The sequence below is a fragment of the Xyrauchen texanus genome, chromosome 22 (genome assembly GCF_025860055.1).
Source record: "Xyrauchen texanus isolate HMW12.3.18 chromosome 22, RBS_HiC_50CHRs, whole genome shotgun sequence".
In the NCBI taxonomy this organism is placed as follows: Eukaryota; Metazoa; Chordata; class Actinopteri; order Cypriniformes; family Catostomidae; genus Xyrauchen; species Xyrauchen texanus.
Window position 1 is genome coordinate 30,024,971 of NC_068297.1, and position 19,463 is coordinate 30,044,433.

At 38.9% G+C, this 19,463-nt stretch overlaps 1 protein-coding gene across 1 annotated transcript in view; it reads right to left on the reverse strand.

The window, feature by feature from the left end:
* Positions 1 to 1,446: 1,446 nt before the first annotated feature.
* The window catches only part of LOC127662191 (solute carrier family 35 member F4-like), a 54,426-nt gene continuing 36,409 nt past the window's right edge, over positions 1,447 to 19,463 (reverse strand). The window contains exons 2-7 of the mRNA XM_052153281.1: positions 15,184 to 15,484; positions 13,408 to 13,627; positions 12,540 to 12,665; positions 10,899 to 11,091; positions 9,786 to 9,875; positions 1,447 to 3,609 (exon numbers count right to left, since the gene is read on the reverse strand). Of these exons, the coding sequence (XP_052009241.1) occupies positions 3,368 to 3,609; positions 9,786 to 9,875; positions 10,899 to 11,091; positions 12,540 to 12,665; positions 13,408 to 13,627; positions 15,184 to 15,484 (1,172 nt within the window). The 3' untranslated portion in view covers positions 1,447 to 3,367. The remainder of the gene's footprint in view (positions 3,610 to 9,785; positions 9,876 to 10,898; positions 11,092 to 12,539; positions 12,666 to 13,407; positions 13,628 to 15,183; positions 15,485 to 19,463) is intronic.

Here is a 19,463-nt window from a genome sequence, read left to right on the forward strand (position 1 = left end):
TCTGCTTCATTTCACTTAATTGGACTTAACCCTGCATTCTCAAAATACACAAACCTGTCCACTCAGCTAATATCTCATTCCATTTCTGAGAAAGCAAAGCCATTTTTTTCTTCTTAACCAAAATCAATACAATAAGTATTTGGACAATTTCTGATGGTCAAACTTAGTGGTACATGCACATAGTAATGTCATTAACTACACATATGGGAACTCTGCTGGGGCACCTGTGTAAACTCTCCTAAAAAATTCCCTTGACACCAATTGGTTAAAATACATTTAGTTTGGAGAATAGATCAAGTATCATTTGTTAGCATATGTGATTTGGTTTGATATTTTATTATCTATTCATGCAATGAATGTACATTGTAAGAGTAAGGCCAGTTTTAGTTTCAGTAAATCTTTGTTTCAATTTGCATTCAAGGTTTTCATGTCTAATGCATGTATTGTTATGGTGAACAGGGTTGGGAGGGTTACTTTTGAAATGTATTCCACTTCAAATTACATAATACATGCTGTAAAATGTAATTTGTAACATATTCTGTTAGATTACTCAAAGTCAGTAACATATTCGAAATACTTTGGATTACTTCTTCAGCACTGGTAGATTATTTCACTTGTTTTGACAATAAAAACTCTGTACAGTAATACAAAATACACATGTTAAAAATACATTCTCTGAAAAACCTAAATATCTTATGCAGTGTTGTTTCTAAAACAAGATTAATCAAATTGATCTTGTTTACAGGATTTTTAGATATTTTTACTGGAAAACAATACACAAATTATTATCAAGAATATTATTTTTGCCCTAATATCAAAGTTCTTACTAGAACAAAAGAAATTATGATCTAATGTATTTTCTTGATAAAAAAAATATGATCGTGTCTGGTAACATGTGCATGTAAAATGGCTATAAATTGCATTTTAGCTTAGCGTAAAGCTGACAATTTACACAAAGATTATTTCTCTTCTGCTCCAAACTTACTTCTCTGTCTGCTCGTATGAATGTGACACATCATAAGAAAATGTTTCACCGCTGTTCAAATGCACTTTGGATCACATTGTTTATATGTATGAATGTTTTCCATCTGAAAGGACTAAATATTAAATGAAACAAATGACAACAAAATGCAAAGTAATCTCTTCAGTAATCTAAATACTTTTTGAATGTAACTGTATTCTAATTACAATTATTTAAATTGTAACTGTAGTGGAATACTGTTACTTATATTTTGTATTTTTAATATGTAATCCCATTACATGTATTCCATTACTCCACAACCCTGTACACGGTAACATCACACAATGTATGTTAATTCATTAATATTAATATAATAAAATAACTATTTTAACAATTAAGCCTCAACTGAATACTGGGACTGATTCAGTTTAAATTTTCTCTTTTAAAACAGAAATAAAATGGCAGAAGCTTTTTAAAGCTGATATTTATTTTTGTCTTTTATTATAAAAGGAAATGTAAGGCTCATTCATTAAAGCATAATATATTTCTTCTACATATATACAATCTAACACTACTACATACAATGCAAATATTCCTTGTATTTCATATACATATACAGTTTATCTGATTTCTGAATGCATTCATGTGTACAGTGAGCCAAACTGGCCCTGACAGAGTCTATATTCACAGAATACAGTCCATGGGGTGGGCTTGCTGGGGGGGTGCAGGGTTTGCGTGCAGAGAGAGATAATCTGAAAGTCCATTCATTTCTATGTAGTGGATGAGTTAATCTGCCCATAGAAATGTAAGTCCTTCACTTTGGGAAGAGAATACTAGATCCCTTTTGTAAAAAATAAATAAATAAATACTGTCAGTAAATACCCCTGTTTGAAAACAGAATAGTTCACCCACAAATGAAAAATAAAAAATAATAAATTTCCCAGCCGTTCCTGACATACAACGACGGATCACAGTGACCATGGTTGTCACACTCCAAAAAGGACCATAAAAGTAGTCAATTTGACCGATGCACTATATCCCAAGTCTACAGAAGTCATACAAAAGCTTGTTGTGAAGAATAGACCAAAAATGAGGATGTTATTCACTGATAATGTCAACCACTGCCAAAGCTTGCATCTAGCCTGCTTTTGAATCACGATTCTGTTACAACACATGAGAACCAATGCCACTTTGGCTTTAATGACGTTGACACAATCAAGCTTTAGCAGAAGTGAAGATAATCAGTGAATAACAACTTCAATTTCAGTCTGTTACTAAAAGAGTCATATGGACTTTTTTTTTCTTCTTTTCTTTCCTTTTTGGAGCTTAACAGACATGCTCACTTTGTAAGGTATTATGTACAGTTAGCCCGTTGTTAACGCAAAATAAAGCCAGACAGGGTGATCAGGTATCTTGTATCATGATACTGAAGGCGTTTATTTTGCGATAACAACCGGCTGACTGTACATTATCCCACTTATTACACGGCTAAATATACTGCATAAATGGACATAAAATATTGATTTGTGCTGAAATTATGTAATTATGCGAGAAGAAATATATCATTTAACAGCTGAAATCCATTTCCAGTTTGTGTCAGAGTTCTGTTGGTGATTTTGTTTTTTTAAATTACCATCTGATTCCTCATTATTCGGTCTATTACAAGACTAATTGCCCAATAAATAAATAACTGGACATGAAACATTGATTTGTTTTTACATTATTTTATAAGCTTACATGTAGAGATTACACAGTGATCCGAGAAGCAGAAGATATCAGACTGCTAGATACTGCAATTGACCAATCAGAATCGAGTATTCCAGAGTGGCATGTAATAAGATTTGTTCTTGTATGGGAAGAACTGTGTAAAGATTCTTTAAAATGTCTACTATAGTGTTTTTCAGAAAGAAATAAGAACAGCATATGGTTTTGGAATGACATCAGGGTGAGTAAATAATGAAATAATTTTCATCTTTGGGTGAACTATTTATTTAAAGGGATAGTTCACCAAAAAATTAAAATTCTCATAATTTATTCATCCTGATGTGGGATGGGATGAGGGTGAGCAAATGATGAGAGAATTTTCATTTTTGGGTGAACTATCCCTTTAAGAGAGCGGGACGTTATTTTTGGAACACTCAATAAATCTCTTATGTTATCTCCATTAAGGTGGAGGCCAGTAACAGCATGTTCTGATCTCTTTTGACATCTGTTCTGATTGGTTGATGTGGTTATTGTTAAAGAAAATACCATCCACTCCACTTTGCTGTTTGTCTTCAAGACTCCTTCCATGCTTTCAAAAACCTTTAATATAACAAGACCGTTCTATTTGCCCAAATTCTGCTGCATGCTGGATCTATATTGACCACTGGCTACTCATTCCTAGGTCTCTGACAGGTTAAAAGGTCATGCCAAAGGGATCGATATGGCTCCGTTGGCTCTACTCCGGCTGCGTGTGTGAATGCTGGACTCGGTGAGCTCCTCGCCGTGCTCCTCCGTTTTTTTGTCAGCCAGTGCAGTGAGGAAGCGCAGGGTGACTGTGTCCCACTCTTCAGGGAGCAGGAGCAGCAGGAAGCCCAGGCAGATGATGCAGGTGGCAGCCAGACGCACCATGCTGAAGATCACCTCGTGCTTCAACACGTCAATGGCTACTCACAGAGAGAAGATGATAAGGAAAGAAATGGAGAATATACATGAAGGGGGACAACAGAGACATTTTTAAGAGCTGGTCTAAATCTGAATTTGGGTAGTTCTTGAGACAACGAAGACATGCATAAATGTTTCAAAGAATACATAAGGACATTGTTGCCTTGGCAACTTCACCACTCCTTTGTCATGAGGTAGTAGTTTGCTTCTACATAAGATGCTTGCTTGTAAGGGTTTCTTATAGTTTCATGGGGAAGACTGAGAGATTTTAAATGTTACATTTTTAGGGGAATCCTATAAAGCCTGTCAAGAACATGGCCGGGTCATAGTGTATTTCACCCCAAACTAAAAAAAAAATATATGAAATTATACTATGCATATTCTTTTGCATTGCTTTCATCTTATGTTCCTTAGTTTCTTTCATAATGCAAATAAAATAAAATGTTGATCTTATAAATCTAATTCTAATTTTTGCATTCCTGTAATGTAAAATATTTTTTTTGTAATGCCTTGAAGTTATGCCAATTTTTATTAAAGGTGCTGTAAGCGATTTCAGCCATTCTACTTCCACGAGACCGTTGAATTAGCCACGCCCCCTCTTTCCTTAACCCCACACTCCAAATATAACAAATTAGCTTTATTGAGACAGAAATCGAACAGAAATGGTTATTTAAAACAACAGCAGCAAAATAGTGCCCTCAACAAACAACTGTTATGAACAAAATGGCTTAAAAATTGCAGTAAGCCTCAATAATTCGTCTCAATAACACTATGAGCACTCGCAAAATTATTGACAGGTTGAAAGCATCGTTGTTCGCGCCCACAGACACATTTTTATTTGCTGTTTACAGAGACAGGTGAGATATCTTACAACACTTATTTCATTAATATCTTTCAGGGAGTAGGAATGTTTTTGCATACATTTCCATGGGAAAAATCGCTTACAGCACCTTTAAATTATGCATATATTAATAATCATATCACAGTCATTGTATGTTCATGTAATACAGTAAAACATATGTATTACAGAAAAGAGAATCTGATCAGAATAATAATTAAAAAATGTTTTTTTTAAAAAGTCTAGTTGTCATGGAAATGCCAAAATCCAAAGAAAAACTTAATGCTTCTAAAATGTATCATTTGCTGATGCAAATTGTATTTATGCAATGTGCAAAAAGGAAAAAAATAAAAAGAACTTTGGCATTTATGCTACATTTATTTCATTTTTTTATTTTTTGTTTTTGTCCTCTCATTTTGGGGTAAAACATGTAGAGGTGTTTTCATGAGATTCACACTTTAATGCTTAGTCTGGTCACTTTGCTTTGCTCTTTACACACATTCAATATGGCTCTAATATATGCTCTTTAAACGTACTTTAGAAAACATCTCTGTTATGTATGTAACCTCAGTTCCCTGAGATAAAGGGAATGAGACATTGCGTCATGCTGACGCATATGGGGAAATTTCCTTTCAGACAACGTTGTTGAAACCCTTCCACAATAACGGCAATTCTAAGGTTGGCCATGGTGTTTAAGTCCCGCCCTTTCAGGGGTAAAGCTGTTTCGGTATAACCGGGTGTGCAAACACCATTTCTCAGAATTTTATGACTGAGGGACAAAGAGTGCATCAATCGCACCTAAAAAAAAACAGAGTCTGTAGTCCGGCCAGTTATACAATGACTCGTTCCTTTCATCTCAGGGAACCGAGGTTGCAAACGTAACCAAGACGTTTCCTTATGATTCAATTCACTCGACATTGCATCATTCTGACGCATATGGGGAACAGAGTCCCATCATACCGCACTACATGACATAACCCTCCCAAAGAGGGATACCGAAGCATAATACTAGAAAGAATATGACACGGCAACCAACATGAGTGTACAGCAAGTGAATAATCCTTGTGGTGAGCCAGGAGGGGAGCACTTAAAAAGGATATATGAACTATAGTCACATAGTATGAATTGACCCCTTCACGAACTCAGTCGAGAAGGAAGTTTATTATTATGAAAGTGCTTGTGACTTTATGGGAAAATACAATGGTCTGAATGCAGGCCGTTGTGTAAAATGAAGGGGGAGCCCAAACTTAAAAAGGGGGGCATAAGTTTATGTTTGGCCAATGAAAAAGCAAGCGCTCCAGACAGAAAGGACTTGTAAAGAGAGAAACGTTTGTCTAAGTAGTAAAACCTTAGAGAAGACCAACCTGCTGAAAAGCATATGCATTGTAAGGACACACTATTGAAGAGGCCATGCCTCTAGTTGAGTGTGCTTTAACACCAATTGGGCAATTCACACCCTGCGACTCGTAAGCCAGGGCAATCGCATCAACGATCTAGTGGGAAATTCTTTGCTTAGAGATGGACATTCCTTTCGTGCATCCTCCATAGCACACAAAGAGCTGGTCAGACAGTCTGAACTGGCATATGTACTCAACGTATGTGTGTAGTGCTCGCACAGGGCATAACAAATACAAGGACATTTCCTCATCTGAATTAGATTGAGGAGGGAAAAGGGCTTGAAGGTGAACCACCTGAGCTCTGAAAGGTGTGGATAAAACATTAGGCGCAAACCCTTTTCTGGGTTTGACGGTGGCTTTGGTCGGTAAGACCCCAACCAAACTCCAGACATGAATTGTCGACTGACAGAGCCTGCAAATCACCGACCCATTTTACTGAGGCCAGAGCCAGCTGTAATGCGGTCTTGAGAGAAAGCACACACAATTCAGCAGAGTCCAGAGGCTCGAAGGGGGGACCCACGATCGCTTTTAGGACCAAAGTTAGGTCCCAAGTTGGGACTGTAGCCAGGTGAGGGGGATTAAGTCACTTAATTCCTCTTAAGGAACTTTGTGATTAAAACATATTTGGCTATAGAGGTGCTGGCTTCAGGTGCGTGATACGCAGAGATAGTCACTACATAGGCTTTGAGCATTGATGGAGTGAGCCCTGTGTCCAATTGCTCGTTCAGGAGCAGTTCACTGGGTCTTTGCTGTGTGAAATGCACCAATTAGCGAACACATTCCATTTCAGTGCATAAAGGCGACTCGTAGACAGCACTCTCGCCTGTAAAATGGTATTCATAGCCGACTGAGTCAGTTCTGGCATGTTTAGCGTGCTCCGTTCAGGGGCCACACATGCAGGTTCCATAGCTTGGGCTAGGGATGCCAGATTGTGCCCTGCAGTTGAGAGAGGAGATCCCTCCACAGTGGTATTTTTCCATGGTAGGCTGTCCAGAATCTCTATCATTTCTGGAAACCAGGACTAATTGGGCCACTTCATCGCAACAAATAGAATCATTCCCTGGTCCTCTCGGACTTTGCATATGACAGAGTGAAGGAGGCACACCGGGGTAAAAAAGTATTTGCTTTTTGTAGGCCATTTGTTGTCCATTGTGTCCACTCCACTGAGACTTGGAGTACCAGAGGGGACAGTGGGCATTCTCCGTGGAGGCAAATATTTTGCCAAATATTTACCAAATCTTAAGGACAGTCTGAGGATGAAGTCTCCATTCAACAACAACACGTCCACACTGCAATTCAGACATCCTGGGACATATGTTGCTTACAAGGAGAGGAGATGGCGTTCGCTCCACAGAAGAAGGTGACACGTCAGTCTCGTCATTGGCAGGGAACGAATTCCATCCAGGCAGTTTATGTACACCACAACTGTCCTGTTGCCGGAGTGAATGAGAACATGATAATTCACTATGTCGGATCGAAAAGCTATCAAGGCAAGGAAAACAGCCAAAAGCTCCAGGTGGTTCAAGTGCCACGCCCTCCTCACATCTGTCCAAGTGCCGAAGGCTGGTCATCCGTCTCACAATGCACCCCAGCCTGTGTTGGAGGTGTCCGTGGTCATCACTTCCCACCTGAAAACCTGCTCCAGCATGACCCCATGCTGGTAGAAAGCAAGAGCTGTCCAAGGTTCTATAGCAGCTAGACAGCGGCAAGATATAGCGATACACATGCGTTCTTGGTGCCAGGGATGTAGTGTTGAGCCAGTACTGAAGAGGTCTAATGTGTAAAATATCTAATGGAATGATGGCGGATGCCACCACCATAAGCCCCGATGCTTTTTGAAATGGCTTCAGTGGAAGTGTTCTCCCCAGTTTGAACTGAGACAGACACTGCAGAATGGCCTGAACGTGCTTGCTCGTAAGATGCGTACGCTTGCTCATGGAGTTGAGACGGCCTCCCAAAATGGAGATTTGTTGGATGGGGAGAGCATGCTCTTTGTCCAGATGGCACTGAGGCCCAAGCTGTTCAGATGTGCAATAAATCCTTGTGCTGGCATAACAGAGCCTCTGATTGGGCCAGTAACAGCCAATTGTCGTGGTTGTTCAAAATCCGCATGCCCTCAGTTTCAGAGGGGCACTTTGTGAACGTACGAGCCGCATCAATGCACTTTGTGAAAGTACGAGAAGCCAGGGACAATCCAAAGCACAGGACTTTGAATTGATACACAGTTCCCTTGAACACAAATCTTAAAAACATCCTGTGATGTGGTACAATTTGCATACGACTATCAGCACAAACCAATCGTGTGGGCGGACGTGCGATAAGATCTGTTTTTGTGTTTCCATTTTGAACGGGTATTTTGCAAGTGCACGATTCAAATGTCTCAGATCTAAAATCATCCATAGCCTGCTGTCTTTCTTTGGGACATGAAATTAACGGCTGTAAAACCCTTTGCGGGATAGGCAATCTGGAACAACCTCTATCTTGTTCTTTGAGAGAAGATTGTGTATTTCGTCTCATAACACCAGCGTGTCTTTGGACAGAACCATGGAAGACAGAACACTGTTGAAATGGGGTGACTGACGTGCAAATTGGATCGTATAACCATGTTTGATCCTTTTTAGCACCAAATTGGAAATGCCCATAAGAGCTCACCTTGCGTCCACATAACAGGACAGAGGGTGATTTTGGTTCATTCATTATATGATATAATGTGCTGCTCACCATTTGGAACCAGTTGTGCATAATGTGTGGGCTTTGAAGTGGAAAAGAGCTCTTTATTTATGAAGTGCAAGCGTCTCGTGTGCACTGTACTCTTTTTTTACATTCTTTATTTGATTGTGAGACAGAAGCAAATTTTTTAACAACATTTTGAACAACAATATTCCTCTCTTGACAAACAGAAGTGGGGAAGAGGGGAACAGCATTGTGTGTCTCTATTCGAGCCTTCTTCAGGACAGGTCCAGAAGGAACAGCGAACTCTGGATTGTGCTTCATAGAACTATGCATGTCAGGAGTGCTTTTGCTACGCAGGGGCTTTTTTCCCATCTGCGCAGGGCTCGCGCTGAGGTGGCAGCCAACGTTTGGGCCACTTCAGTGGGAAGAGTGTAATTGCTGTGCGATTGAGCTGAATAGGGTGCATGCTAGGTTCTTGTCAGTTCATTATAAACCTCCGGGAAGAATGAGGCAGATCTGCGAAAGACGAGGTCGTTTGACGACATCTGGACTGCAGGAACCATTCATCAAGCAATACCTCCTCATGTGATCCCTTGGGAGTAACAGAGGAGGCGGTTGGGAGGGTGCAGGAGGTTGAATCATCCCTCAGAAAGAGGGCGATTCATGAGCCAAGCGCCATGATACTCGTGCCTTCACGGTGAGGGCAGTCAGTCTCCATAAGAGCTGCCTCTATGTGGGTTCGGCCCAGACACCAAACGCAGCTCTCATGTTGATCTGATGGCGGAATGTGCCCAATATGTAATTAATTTGATTAAAAATTGTTAATCATTGAGTCCCTCAATTGCCAAAAAAGTGTCAAAAGCTGGATCCCAACATCATATAGCCACTGTTGGGAAGAATTAAAATGTTCATAACATGCTGGGTAACCAAAGAATGTGCAAGGATTTAAAAAAACAAAACAGTGGACAGATTTACAACTATCACAAAACATACAAACAGTCATTGATCATTGAGGAAGCAACACGCCATATTAGGAATCAAGGGTATGTAAACTTTTGAACCAGATCATTTGTGTGAATTCAGTTATTATTTTGTATTATGGAGTAAATATCTGTTATGTCCAATAGCTTCATCAGGGCAATACTAAATAAAAATGAAAATGCAATTTTTTTTAAATTTATGAATAAACATCTTGCAAACTCTGCAAGAGGATGTAAGCTTATGTGCTGAACTGTATATATATAATGATGCACAGCATGGCCTCACACACCTGCATTGCCAGGAACACTGAGTAATGTTCCGATAGATATGAGAATAGGATATGTGAGCACCACTCCAACATTGACCAGTATGTTAAATACTATAACAGAGAGGGAAAGAGAGAGAAGAGATTGTTAAAAAAGCAATGACACTTTATGTTTTCACCATAGAACATACTAGCCAAAGTTAATGGATACCGCCCTGTCCTTAAAAACCCTAGAGATGTAGAGCACCATTTTTGCTAAAATATGCAGTAAATACAAGTGGATCTGTTTCTACCACGGTCTACACAGTCTGATTCAGCACATATTGGATATCTAAGAAATGCTACTATGAGTGTAAACTGATGATTCTAACCTGAATTATCTCACTTACTAAGCACTTAAAGCACTCTTGGAAGTGTATTTAAGCATTGTATTTGATCCATTATGACACTGTAACTCACATCTAAACCAACAATGATCAAGTAGTGATCCATCAGCAGTATTTAATGCCAATACTGTGTACACACTCAAGTTATTTTTTGGAGGGGCACTAACCCAAGCTAAGCCCCACCCTTTTAGTTACTGTTGCTCATTCAGAAAAGCTTTACAGAACATCCAAAATGAATGAATTGGAGATTTACATTATTCATATGTGGGCTTGAATGTAGCATCACCAAACGTAACTGCAAAAATAAAGATATTTTGGTTTTGGGTAGCGGAACATGCCCCTGCCCCGGTCTCATGCCACTGATAGAGCCAATGTTACTGTGTCAGGCTGGCCAGGATGTTCTAACAACAGAGCCACAGTGTTTACACTTTTCAGGAAAATCAAACTACAAGTGGTTTTCTTATAGTTATATCCTCTAAGGGGTCAGGAGTTTTCTGGTTAGCATTGCCCCATTAGCCCTGCTGCTACATGCTGGAACCACTCCATTTAGTTCCAAAAAGCCTGCTTTCCCACTGACTGTCATTCCAAAATATCCATGTATTATGGCTAATTAATTTGTTTTCAAAAAGAGTTAAAGCTTATCTGACAATATGGGTGACGGCAATATTTGCTAAGTTAGGATTTGTCTATAACGGTTTAAGGTGTGGCTTAGTGAATGTTCAATGGCGTTTTGTCAGAATTCCAATGATACCTAGCCAAAGGCCGGCCACACCACACATATAACCCCAGGGTAGAGATGAGAGTGAGCCCCAGTGCTCCACTCTGGTAAAGTAGAGGATGAGGGGAACACAGGAGATAAAGATGAGGTTGAAGAAACCCATTGTAGAGAAGAAATGAGCCACCTCGCCCAGATTGGCACTGCCGAGGAACAACTTAAACAGCACCTGAGTGGTACAAAGAGGTTTTGCAGGAAATGCATATTAAAATAAAATAACACTGAAGGAATATTTATGGGTATCAAGGCTCCTCTGGGTCATTCCTGTTGTGCAATAGATTTTGAGCACTATAACCTTTAACCTTCGTATACTGTTGGGTCATTTTTGAACAAAATCAGTTTTCCTAATGAACTAAAAATGGTTTCCTTTATCTGAGCAGTCCAAGACTTGGTGTCTTTTCCTCTACTAACAATCTGTTCAGAGCTAATTTTTTTAATATTTAAAATACAATATATAACACCCACAATGCAGCATGTACACACACACACACACACACACACACACAAACACACACACACACAATAAATGGGTGAGACTAACACAGCCAGAAGGCTGTGACAGAACGCAGAACAACACGCATGCCAAAAACACACGCACGCACGCACACACACACACACACACAGAACAAAATCTGACTCTTCTGTTTTATACACTAACTGAATTTCCACAGTCAATTGCTGTTCATTTCTGTTTATAACTGCAAATATACAGAAATATGCAAATATACATTATTATTAATTTACTTCGAGTTATGAATTTGTTTTGTTTGAAATTAATGATTGGCAACAACATTTCTAACAAAAAAGTATTTTCCTTGAACACCAGGTCAGGTTTGACTGAAAGCATAATGTGACATTATTTCAAAAACTTCACTTCAAAATATTTAAACAAACAAACACACAAAAAATCGAAACTTTGACAAATAATAGTTTGATGATGTCCAAATATACATCAAAATGCATAACTTTATAACATTTAGAATTACTACACAGTGTGTTAGTTACAGCATAGAACACTGCAGCCATCTACTGGCTATTATTGACATTATATGATTGTTAAGTCATGTTATTTATTTATTTGTTTTTACCAGATGGCAGCAATCTGCCTCCAATGCATAACATATTGTTATATATTCATCATGTTTCAACTTATAGAAGTGTAGTTTTTTTTACTGTAGTGATGTTACATCATTTTTGCTTATATGCATACTCAAATGAAAGGTGAAATCAAGAAATGTATATGTAAACAAAATATATGTAAAAACATTGTCCCAAAAGAAGAATATTATTGTCCCATAATATTATTGTTTTTACTTTAGGGAAGAAGAAATGTTATAATTTCTTAAAAAAAAAAAATTACACCTGTAATGTTTTCGTTCAAAAATGGCCACGCAGAGTAAAGTATGCAACCCATTTTTAACAGAATTGGATGGTTACAAAAATCTACATTTCCCTTTTGTTTAAGGGAAGTATTTCTATAAAAGGACATACCAGACTTTTTTGCTCTGATCACTTTAACTTTATTAAATATAACTTGATTATTTACACATTAGTGAAAAATGTACTGCATAACAGGAATGAGAAATCATTTTAGGTGAACAGGATTTCTGCACGAACCTTGTAGAGAGCTGAAGTGGAGGCGGAGCCAACAGCTAAGGCCACACCCATAAAGGAATCCCCATGGAAACCATCAGCATATGCCATCATGACAATGCCCGTGATGGCCATAATGGCAGCCACAATCTAAGAGGAAAGAATAAGAAGATGATTAAATCCAGTCTTTAAAAATAACTACAATAAACTTTTCATAATGATTGCCGTCACTGCACCTCTGGGTAAGATTTATTTGCACTTGCCTCCTTTCATATTTCAGCTGGATGTGGATGTCTGTTTTCTTGGCGCAATAAGCAAATACTTTAAAATTATGATTCCAAATCCGAAACATTAAGCAAAATAAGTCAGGAATTCTGACATACAGTGAGCATAATAGCAAACTGGCAAGGCGAACCTTTTTTTACACTTGAATGAGAATACATTCTCATTATCACACCATTTTGTACCTTATCATTAAAAATACGAGCCACACTATTGGTTCCTTCTCTATAATAATCAAGCTGTTGATTCAAATCCAATTTCACATATCATTTGACATGATATCAACAAGTACTGCTGCTAACCCATTTCAACATACTCACTGTATCTATTCAATTAAGCTTCATAAGTTCATTTATAAATCTTAGTGGTTATGGGTGTATGTAAGGGATGATGTTATTTTGCAGTTATCACCAGCTGAGAAACAGTTTCACAGCTCTTTGTGAAAATGGGTTGTCTGGGGCAATGGTCAATTGAACAGTTCAGTGGTCATTATACAAATATATTGGACCATTGAATGCCCCAATTGATCAACAAAAATCAAGCGTTCCAGAAAGTAATGTAGTAATAATAGAATAATAATGTGTGATATTCAAAGTTATATTCCTCCTACCCGCACACCCATGAAACGATCTTTCAGGACGATCCACGACAGGAGGAAGACAAAGGCCTTGTGGCAGCAGTAGAGCGCTGAGACGTCTGTGGCAGTTAGTTTTCTCAGCGCCAACAGGTACAGATAGTTTGTCAGCATCCACAAGATAGAGAAAGGTGCTGTTCTCTTCAGAAATACCATTAGAGACATTCCATCCTCCCCGAACAAGCGACTACATTCCCTACACAATGACATGAGGAGACAGTAAAGGGTGGCTTTGCTTACTTTGGTAATGCAAAACTGTAGCGTTGATGTGTGTTGTACTGCAGTGTAGTCAAGTGGGTAAAGATATGGGCTGGTAACCAAAAGGTTTCAGGTTCAAATTATGTAAGGGCTAATTCATCACCATTGTGCATTTGAGTGAGGCACGTAAAGGAATAGCTCACCAAAAATGAATATTCTGTCAAAATGTACTCACCCGCCTCATGTCGTTCTAAACCCATATTACTGTAATTTACAATTACATGTTGTAATGACGAACAGCACTATGGTCACATTTCAGCACTTCATGTATACGGACAGTGACTCTCTTAGAGAGTGTTCACACTTGGCAGGTTTGGTTCGATTAAAATGAACTCTGGTGCGATTGCTCTATTAGTGCGTTCATTTGAACAAGTGTGAACGCTGTCACCCGATCCTTGGTGCGCACTAAACAAGCGAACCGAGACTGCCTGAAAATTGGGTCTCAGTCCGCTTCCAAACAAACTCTGGTACGGATCGATTGATATATGAACGCAACATGGACCAAAGACTTCTAAACGGACCAAAAATAGGAAGTCATTTGCCTAATACTGACCTCAAGCATACCTGGTTCTTCTCATCATAGGAGCTATGTTTCCTTAAACTTAAAGCATGTCCTCGTGCCTTCATTTTAAGTGTAGTTTTAGGAAAGTAACGTTAAAAAATAACTAAAGTTTGCAAAATTGTTTGTAGAAAACGCTTTCAACTACCGGTACTAAAATCAATCGTTATTGGGAAACGAGTCCCTGGTCTTACGATACCTGACTTTTTGCTAAATTATTTTTACGTGTCTCGTTTCCTGGTGAAATGAACATTAGAGGCGTTAAACAAAGATTTTTATTTCCTTTCACTCAAATCACGGGTAAAGGGACAGATTATCAATTCATAAACACTTTTTGTCCAGTTCCTCAAACAATGCTCTCTTATGACATCTAAACACTTTTACTAGTGCATGAATTGTAAGGTATATTTTACTGTTGCATTACATAACCAATTACATTTATAAGTTGTTTGAGTGTGTTCAGAATCAGATTGTGTCTCTCAACTGAGAGCATTGCACATGTGAGCTGAAATTGTAATAGAAGCACCAGAAAATGTCACATTTGCTTTTTAAAGCACCATCTGTAAGTTTAATGTTGAATTTTTTGGGAAGGAAGGTCAGTTTTGGGGATTAAAAATGCATAGATAGAGCATTAACCTTAAAAACCTTATCTGTTTTTCGTGGCACATTTGTTTTTTATGACACTATTGGTTAGGTTTAGGTTTAAGGTAGGGAGGTAATTTTTATTGACTTAAAACTCGATACAGCTATAACTTGTGTTATTGTCAATATTGCTAACAAAAAAAAAATACATTTAAATTAAAACTTAAAATATTTGGAAATTAAACTAAAATATGCTTCAACTTTGACAGCTCTAAAATGCTAAAACTACAATGATATAATAACCCTGATCACATCACATCATAATTAACCTGATTAGATTATTCTGACTTCACCTGAATTTCTGAATGGGTGTCTGCTTCTCTCTGGTGGTGGCCACGTGCCCAGTGTAGTAGAGGGGGAAGAAGAGGATGTTCCAGTTGGTGCTAAACCAGGTGATGAAAAAAGGACAGGAAAAGGACTTGAACGTGAGCTTTACCATCTGTGTGGTGCCAACCCAGGACGAGGAGACGCACAAGACCACCAGCAGGCCTCCCAGCACCTTGAGTATAGTGTTGGCGCAGGTCTGATATGCAGTGCCATCTCCACTGGTTTCACTGACTGGAGTTTCTGCTTGCGATTCTGAGCCATCCTCTCCTGCAACAAACAGATCAGCATTGCACCATTACAGCACGTGTTTACTTACTGGGCTTGTTGCATAGTAGGTAACATAATTATTGTGCTGAATAAAGAGATCGCTATATTGAAATCCATCATACTTCTTATTCTTCCTCTTTGCACATCTTTCTGCAGTTTATTCAGCTCCAACCGCTTAAAGTACTGACTCCATTCAAGATTCTGCAGATAATTTCAGCCTTTTAGTGTGCTGTGTAATGAGCGTTTTATAAACGTTATACTTAAAAAAAAAAAAGATTTTAGGTGCATTAAGTAATTCCATGGCAGTATTTCAACTCGCACACCGACACTTTGCACTATGAACTTTGTACTATGAATATTTTGGTAAAAAATCCAACTGAAAAAGTAGAAAGAGAACTGTCAGAAACTTCTCTTCCAAGGTGTTGTGGGAAATATCAGCTGAATAAGAAGCATGCATGAATGCACCTTTTGAAAATTGTCCAGAATTAGTATACCATTTGGTCCAATATGATCACAGGGGAAATCGTCATTATAGTATTTTTTACTAAATTTGGACAGACTGTCCCAAATAATCACAAACACCTCCATACGCCAAATGATAATGCCACAAAAATTGTCCGGACTGTGTCTATGACATCACATCCATTTTGATCTCCGGCTAGCTAGATACTACATTTGAAAATAATTTTGCGTTGTGCCTTTCATGTCACATATATTCAAAGTTTCAATACATATAACATTTGCTCAGGTCTTGTGCTTGCGCAGTACATAGCATTCCAGCTTCAGCCAATGGAGTGCAGGTTGGGCATATGACAGCATAGACAGATTATCACAGACATATAGGGATGGGGCGATATGGTTATCTCATGGATCAGTTTGATATATGAATTGAGGTTCAAGATTCGATATGATAACACGTAAATGACAAAGTTTTTAATGCACAATTTAAATGCTCAGTTTAAATAAAAGTTTCTCACATACCTTTCACTATAAGAAAAGATCACAAACAAATAAGTTGCAATAAATTGTATATATAATAATTATATGAGAAGTCAATGTTTGAAATAATGTGTAAATTTTACAAGTAATAACATTAAGTTTACATTCATTTGTATAACAAGCACTATAATGGTACTGTCACTTTAAGAGTTTAACACGCATCTCACAGACTCACACACAGTTGTTTCTGTTCATTCATTAACGAGAAAGACATCTTTTTTAGCGCATCCGTGCAATTTGTTGTGTGGCGGGGTGAGCAACAGACGACACTGTGGGTGCTTGTAATTTCCTAAATTTTGCTTCCTTGCTCCTCCGTCCTCGAGCCTGTGACCGATCAGTTTCAGCCATCATGAAATATGTATCAATTCGCTAGGCAAGAATCAAGGACAGAGGGAGCTTACAGAGGACGCTTGAGCGAGGAACACAGGACATTCCTATGTGGAAGACTTTTTGGTCGAAGCACCTGACGCACACACAAATTCTCCTCCCCCTTCACATCTGACACAACAGTCTTACTTCATGATTCATCTTTGCAGTTTAAATAAACCATAATTGTAACATACTTTATCTGTGCATCTTGAATTATTAGGTTTTATAATGAAAATATACATTTATCAAGTTTCAACAATATAATGGAAAGTGCTCTGATGTAATGCAGCTGAGTAGAGATGACGCTCTGAAGTGATTGAGTGAGCAAGACATTCCATAATAAAAAAAACATCTTCCTTCTAATCCTCTGTACTCGTTTCCTTTCCTTCCATCCTTTCCTAAGTGGGTGGAGCAAGGGAACCAAGAAATTAAATCCAGAAAGCAAAATTTAGGAGAAAATAAAGTGTCCAGGGGGATTAAGTGATACGGAAAGTGTCCAAGGAATGGCCCGGGCCAGGGGCTAAATTTTGTGCCCCATGTATCTTTCAAGTGAGGGGCGTCTCATCCAGTATAAGCGTTGAGCAGGGGGTGGAGGGTGATGTTGGAGGGGTCGAGGAGGCCGATTGCACCACCTTTAGTGAGCCACTGTCACCCACCTTTACATGGTGCCCCAATGCATTGCATACCTTGCATAAATGGTTTTTGCACCTCTGGCCCAGGCATGAGTGGGGTCTGACTGGGCGCATGGGGCGTCGGCATCCTTGGCGGCCTGTCTTCCCAGGCCCGTGGCAGGTGAGAGGGGAAGGCGGCCTGGCCTCTAGCCTGTCGGCTGTGACGTGATGTTTTCCCCCCGGTGACACATCTAACTCGCGACGGGGGTCTGAGGAGCAGGTCTGGCGACACATCAAATTTGTCTGAACACTCCCCGCTCTTGTTCTGGGCGTGCAAGGATATACACACAGATGTTTGAAGCCGGCTCCCCAAGAAGAGATGTGCTCTGCATTTTAAAGACAGCGGTGATGAAGCAATGTGCTTCATTCACCACTGTCAGAACGAGGCTTAGTAATTATCGACCTCTTCTTGCTCTCCAGCCCAACTCCCGTCATGAGCTTGGCTGAAGGACGGCCCTAAAAGGTGGGGCGACGATGACGAGAGGGATGGCCGGTCGTTCTTTTTTATATGAATGTAAAGAACAGAAAGGATATTAAAAGACACATTATTCAATGCTAGTGGAGTTTGAGATCTCATCTTTGATGGACACACATTACACGGAAGAAATTATCCATTTTAATCTCAAGCACTTTTAAAAAAAAAGTTGATTTTACAGGTATTCCAGTACTTAAATTTCTAAAAGCTAAATTCAGGCACTTTAAGCACTTCACGGACCTTTGTGAAAACTCTATAAGCGGTATAGATAAAAGTGCAGTAGGGGTAAAATCAAGCAATAGAGAGATTATGATGTTTGATGGGTCATTTCATTTATAATCACATGGACAGAAAACTTTGTTTCAAATTTCAATATATTGAGTTTTGCCTCGATACGGTTTGTCATTTTCTTTTGGTGCAAAATATCAAAATTCGATATATCGTCCCATTCCTTCAGACAAAACATTCAACCTCCTGTCGCCAATTTTCACATATTCTCAGACTGTCTGGGCACCTCTGACTTGTTATTTATAACATGCTATGAATATGGACAAAGTAATTGTCTTGCATAATCTTGCATACTATTTAGGATGGACAGTATGCAAATACAGCTGACTGTTCAGTCATGGCATCAGTTTGAAGGCCAACCCATAGGGCTAATTCACAATGGGTTTTCCTGTGGAATTTCAAATTTGTTTTTTGAATAGCGATTTTCACTTTATGAGTAAAATAAGTCCTGTGGTTAACATTACTTGAACATTTGTAGTGCAACATAGTCATACCTTAAGCACATTTTGCCAGACTGATCTCACAGTGAAATCGGAAACATTAGGTTTAGCTAAAATTGGTCTCTGATTACTGAAATGAAAAACACCGCCTCCAGTGGCCAAAACTGGAAGTGTTGTTTGGCGTATGGGCACATGTGAGCTCCATTTTCTAGATTCAATGTCCACAGAGGGGCACCAAAAGTGACTTCAGCCGTACAGGCAGTAAAACAGTGAAGAAGAATGCATATTTTAAAAACTGTACCCCTCAATCCAAACTATGAACCTAAACGTAACCATCAGTGGAGTGAAAATGTTATGTTGTATGTAAAATGCAACCTCAGAATCATGCTTGTCACTGATTTTGTGAACACAATTACTTCCTGTTTTCAACACAGTATCCGAACTCCCATGGAGATGATACAAAGTGATTATGATCGCACCACAGGCGAAGATAAATACATTGAAGCCGATGCTCGGCAACAACATCTGAAATCGTGGAAACAACATGCGACTTCCAGTACACATCATTTGCCAAGCATGTAAACAAACATTTGCTTGACGAATGACATGTAATTATGTGGACAACTTTTGTACTGTAGTCCTTAGGTAGCAACATGATTGCAACTCAACTTTTAAGGGCAGATCTCTATCGAACTTAGTAAAAATGTTCTGTTCTTGCCTTCTGTTTGGTCAAATAT